The sequence below is a fragment of the Lactuca saligna genome, chromosome 5, assembly GCF_052625555.1.
Source record: "Lactuca saligna cultivar CGN05327 chromosome 5, ASM5262555v1, whole genome shotgun sequence".
In the NCBI taxonomy this organism is placed as follows: domain Eukaryota; kingdom Viridiplantae; phylum Streptophyta; class Magnoliopsida; order Asterales; family Asteraceae; genus Lactuca; species Lactuca saligna.
The window spans coordinates 187,268,611-187,274,610 of NC_136421.1; the positions used below are offsets into that span (position 1 = coordinate 187,268,611).

General features: G+C 31.4%; 1 protein-coding gene across 1 annotated transcript; it reads right to left on the reverse strand.

The window, feature by feature from the left end:
• Window positions 1-1,911: 1,911 nt before the first annotated feature.
• On the reverse strand, window positions 1,912-5,730 carry LOC145047179 (mitochondrial outer membrane protein porin of 36 kDa-like). Its single transcript, XM_078995412.1, has 8 exons — window positions 5,478-5,730; window positions 5,146-5,270; window positions 3,926-3,982; window positions 3,759-3,826; window positions 3,574-3,684; window positions 3,402-3,485; window positions 2,497-2,705; window positions 1,912-2,418 (listed from the first exon to the last, which is right to left on the reverse strand). Exons 1-8 carry the CDS (start codon window positions 5,504-5,506, stop codon window positions 2,112-2,114), a joined length of 990 nt encoding a protein of 329 aa, XP_078851538.1. The 5' UTR covers window positions 5,507-5,730; the 3' UTR covers window positions 1,912-2,111.
• Window positions 5,731-6,000: the final 270 nt, after the last annotated feature.

Sequence of the window (6,000 nt, forward strand, 5' to 3'; positions counted from 1 at the left end):
AGTAAATTACCTTTTTGGTACTTGAGTTTGTTCAAAAGTTTCAGTTTTGGTCCCAAATAGTTTCCTATTGTAATTTTGGTACCAATTATCAATTGTTGTAACCATTTTCGTCCCTATAGGCACCAAAATTGCAAAAAGGAAACTATTGAAAATATTGTTTTTGAACATTCTTAGGGATCAAAATTGTTACACAATTAAAAATAGACACTAAAATTTCAAAAGGAAACTATTTGGGATTAGAACTGTAATTTTTTACAAAGTCAAGGACCAAAAATGTATATTACCCTTTAATAAATTAAGATGATGTATGTTTCTTTTGCAGTTATCACTGGAGGGCTTGATTCAAAGCTTATAATGTGAGACTTCTCCAAAGGAAGCCCATTGAAAGTTATGAACTTGGGTATGATTATGCCAAATTTATATGTCCAAAAGATGTTTATGACTTGCTTAGTTTTAAATATATATATATATATATATATATATATATATATATATATATATATATATATATATATATATATATATATATTCTTATTCCTTTAGGTAAATCCGATCCATAGAGCAGCAGTAATAGGCCAGTGCGTCAACCTTGCTTTTGTCCATGCAATTGCGGTTCCTGAAGTTGATATGTTGGAAAAAATTGACAATATTTGTGTAGTGGCAAGAAGTGGTAATTACATTTACAATTGGAACAGTAAATTTTTTCTGATTTTTAACAGGACACACATATGTTGTCTCGAAAGGAGCCATTTCAATTTGTATATGTAAATGTTTCTTTACTCATTAATGAGTTGATGATGGAAAGAAAAGAAAATCCCTCATATTAGATATTATCTACCATATTCTTTAGATTTGGATGAAGAATATTAATATGCCATCACGATTCCTTTTTCTAACCCATGGAAAGCATGGGCTTCCCTTCTAGTTTTTATAAAACTCCATGTGAATATACAATTAAAATTTCCATTAACACGACAATTTTGTTAAATGCAATTCGAACTAACAAATACATTGAATATGTTTTCTTGAAACATGGTTGCAAATTTGACATAATTTTACACTGTCATTTTCGTTCAATGATCTAGTAATTGTCTTCGCCTTCAAAGATTTTCAATCTTTTATCTATAAAATGTTGACATCAAACGTTAAAGATAAAGATAAACACACGAATAAAGTTAGGAAATAATTATGAACCTATATATGAAAAATAATATATTCAGATATATATTGTACTATCACAGTAACAGTGACATAATTTTTCATCAGAGAATATTTATTGTGGTGGTTATTCAAATTCAAATATGAATATAGCAAGGGGATGGAAGCCAGCCAAGAGATGATTGAGGACTACACGTATTAAAGATAAATAATATAAAAACCTAGACTATTTAAGTAGAACTCAGATATACTAACAATCATTGTTTTCAAGGTATCTCCTGCCTCAAATATTATTAGGGCTTCTTCCCCGCATCCGAAAACGAAGAATCAACCCTCGAGAGACGACTAAACTATACACGACGGGTGGTTTAAAAGGGAACATATTAATATGAATAATATTGTCTTCCATTGAGAATATATAACAAATAGTCACAAATAATATTTATGATGAAATATTAAAATTATCATAAACATAATCAAATTAAAATGCATATAACAATATATTTTCTTCCATGATAAAATACAAAATGACAAGAAACATAATCAAACTAATATTCATTTAAGAAGTATGAATAATTTTCAATATATGCCTACTAATAAAACTAATATTCACATAATAATTAGAACGAAAGATATGTAGGTGGACATATGAATCTAATATGATTTTTTCGTAGATCAAGATTATAATTTTTTAAATGAAACAAATTTATAACTATGGTAGTTTTAAAACCTATTAGACGAAACTCATAAAAATTATCATTAAACGCATTTACTTTAAACTATCATATTCATGTGACCATATTGTATTTCAATAACCCAATATCAACTCATAAACTAATTAGTGTCAATGTGAGTCCAACTTCCCAATATGTCATTAATTAGTGTCGATGTGGACAAGTTAACAATCACTCCGCCACAATCCCCCATCCCCACCCCCCAACACTTCTGAATAATCACGGATCCAATGCCAATGTTAATCCAAACTTCGATCGTTTGTTTAGATCCATGCAATCGACTTCACAAGTAGCTGTGATAAGCGCCCTGCGGGAAAATTGGTGCTGAACTAGGGCACTTAATTTACCCATACTACTTGCACGGGCCTTGATGATCGTCTGTGGGTCCAAGCCATGCTGGACCCCAAGAATGAACAACGTGTCATTGCTCGACACGATGTGTGTTAGCTCACCTGCAACAGCTGTTTTCAAGGAAGGATTCACATCCTGGTGATAAGCAAAGGTAAGCGTGTCCCCTTTGTCCGACCTACATTAATGAAGAACATAATCAATAAGTGATGTAAAATAGTACAATGCTGTAATTGAAAAAGAGAGAGGTACTGACACAATGAACGATGCCATAAGATCGTTTTTCGTATAACTTAAACCGACATTGCATGCAGCGAGACGTTGGCATTTCATATGAAAACCGACATTTGCACCTACTGATATCACTTTATTTCCAACAGTTGCTGAACAACTCATAAATGGATGGCCTTTTATGCTGATATTTCCACTGAGTGCGAGATATTTCTTCATGTACATCAGTTCCACCTGAAAATGAAAATGAAAATAAATAAGTGTGTGTGTGTGTGGGTGGTGTGTGTGTGTGTGTGTGTGATTCTAATTTTGTGAGACCTTGAGACCAAATCTAAAAATAATTTTAAAATGCAAAATAAATGGAAAAATCCAAAAATTCTTTTTTTAAATATTATTTTCGAAACTTGAATTAACTAAAATAAAATTTTAAAAAATAAAATAAAATCCGTTTTTTTTTTTGAAAAATAAGTGAAATATTCTAAATAGAATATTACACTGACATATTCTAAAAATTAATTTTCAAATGCAGAATAAATGGAAAAATCTAAAAATTCTTTTTTTAAATATTATTTTCGGAACTTGAATTAATTAAAAAAAATAAAAATAAATTCCTTTTTTTTTTGAAAAATACGTGAAATATTCTAATAGAATATTACACTGACATATTCTAAAAAATAATTTTAAAATGCAAAATAAATGGAAAAATCCAAAAAAAATTTTAAATATTATTTTCGGAACTTGAGTTAACTAAAAAAAATTAAAAAAATAAATAAATAAATAAAAAAATGCGTCTCACGGTCTCACAAAATTAAGCCGTCTCACATGAACCTAACCCTATTTATATATATATATATATATATATATATATATATATATATATATATATATATATATATATATATATAGCATGTTCAATATTTACTAAAATACCATTGCATGTTTAGATGGCAATTTCAAAGTGAGATGTGTTGTCAAATCCCGGTTAGGGTCTCCGAGCATAGCAGACACCGCAACCTATAATCAATAGGAAAAAAAGTTAATGTATACGTATACGTATATGTATACATATACATATACATATACATATAGGAAAATTTCTTACATTCGAGTCAGATTTTACTTTCATTTCGAAAGTGATTGCTTGGCGCTTCATCTCCAAATTAACATCAGCAAAATGCATCTTCCCTAGCTTTGAGGCTGAAGCTGTAAGACCCTGTGAAAAATAAAACTTTAATACGGTAGTCGGAAAAATATATTCTTAAAATATGAATAATCTTAGAATTATACCACCCCGTTGGCAGAATGGGTTGATAGCTTCAGCTTGGACTCGCTCTCATAATCTTTATATATGAGGTCTTCATCACATACAATAACACATTTTCAATTTTCAAATCAGAAATAATGGTGTTAAGAAAAATATAAATTAAATGCCAAGAGAGAAAGAAGTCAAGAACCTCCTGTTTTCTTCTTAAAGTTTTTGAGCAGCAAAAGCCCCCCCATTCTTGTAGAATCTTGTATGTAATGACATACAAAAAAAAAAATAATAATAATAAATAAAAATAAAATAAAAAATAGAACATATACTAGTTCATAAATGATAGAGAATAATCTTGTGATCAGAGTTATACATCCCAAGAATTTATCATTTGATCAATGTCACATCTAATAAGCAAAAGATATGTATTTGCTATTATACACATTATGGCTGTTGTAGAACCTTTTCACATTCTACAATATGAGCTTGACTTAATATAATACTATATATGGTCAGATAATGAGGTGAAAGGACTTCAGACTTTTTATAATCATAAAAAATATCTAGAAATCCAATGACACAATTTGACATGTGGATTTTTCTACTTGTAAAATATAGAAGGCAACTGACTCTTCCTTCTCATCTATTTTGTCCTTTAGTTTTGACATACTTATGTGGTTTGACTATTACACAATGAATTAGAAAAAGAGTAAATTACACGAATGGTCCCTATGGTTTAGGGTAATTTGCACGTTTGGTCCCCAACTTATTTTTTTAACTCGGAAGGTCCCTACTGTTTGTTTTTGTTACACGCTTGGTCCCTATTTTACCTAAAAAGACTATTTTACCCTTGATTTTTTAATTTATTTAAATAAACACACTCCCAACCCCACTCCACTCACCTTACCCTACCTATCCCATCATCTTTCCCTAATCAAATAATAGTCTTTTTAGGTAAGATAGGGACCATGCGCGTAACAAAAACAAATAGAAGGGACCAAACACGTAACAAAAACAAACAGTAAGGACCTTCCGAGTTAAAAAAGTAAGTTAGGGACCAAACGTGCAAATTACCCAAACCATAGGGACCATTCGTGTATTTTACTCTTAGAAAAATGTAAATATAGAACATGTTTTCTCATTATGATGAAACAAAGAAAACATGCTCTATATTGCAAGTTGCATGATTAATATACACATGAATCCAAGACATGAGAATGGTATACACAAACAGAAAGAAGTTTGACATGATCATTTGTGTTAAAAAAAATAGACTTATTAGTACTTTGATTGAGAGCTCAGTTGGAATTATAAACATACATCGAAGCTCATACTGTCATATGAATTCGATTTTATAGCACAGTTTCTAAGACTCAGAAAACAAAAACGATTTTATCTCGATTTCAGATAATAACTCACCAAGAGGAGGTTGGTGTAGTCTGCGAAGGGGCAATACTGGAGGAGGTGGGTATCGCTCGTTTGAAAGTTGAGAGGTGGCGTTGGAGGTTGGTTTCATCAGCAACCATAGCTGAAACTCTGAATCCCTAAACACAACAAAAGAGCAGCATTCGTATGGAAATCAATAACAACATTAACTTAAACATCAAAATTACATTACACTTTATTCATAAAAAAACTAATCAATTTCAAATCTAATTGACATTGATAGAGTAAACAGTCGATGATTTGATGATTTCGATAATAATCACCCAAAAAAACCCTCGGTTCATAGGTGGAGAAGAGAATCTTACCGGCTAGGCGCTGGGGTGGCGGCGCTCATGTCTGGTGGCCGGAGGTAGTCGCTGATGGAGTGGCGGAGGAAGTCGCTGGAGTGGAGGCGTTAGGGTAAAAGCACGCTGATGGAGTGGCCAGAGGTATCGCTCAGAGGTGGGTATTTGGAGGAGCACGCTGGTGGAAGCCTGAAAGGGGCAGCCTTCTTTTTCGTATAAGCACCGTGACTGAGTCTCTTAATTTAATTAATTGATGTTGTTGTAACACGTTTTTTGTTCTCCCTACCCCTTAATTTAATAGTTTGCATTTTTATCATGTGCCTACATCTCGTGTCATTTTTGGGGATAATTCTCTTGCAATAAAAAAAGTGAATTTACACGGTCTACGATGACATCTAGGAATCTAATTATCATCACCCTTGGTCCTGATTCTAACATAATATCTCTATTATAATAAATGGCTTTAATGAATGAGGTTTTCATGGATTATATTAAGAAATTTTTACTGTTTTTTTTCTGAAGACATTTTGATTTTCAGTGATAG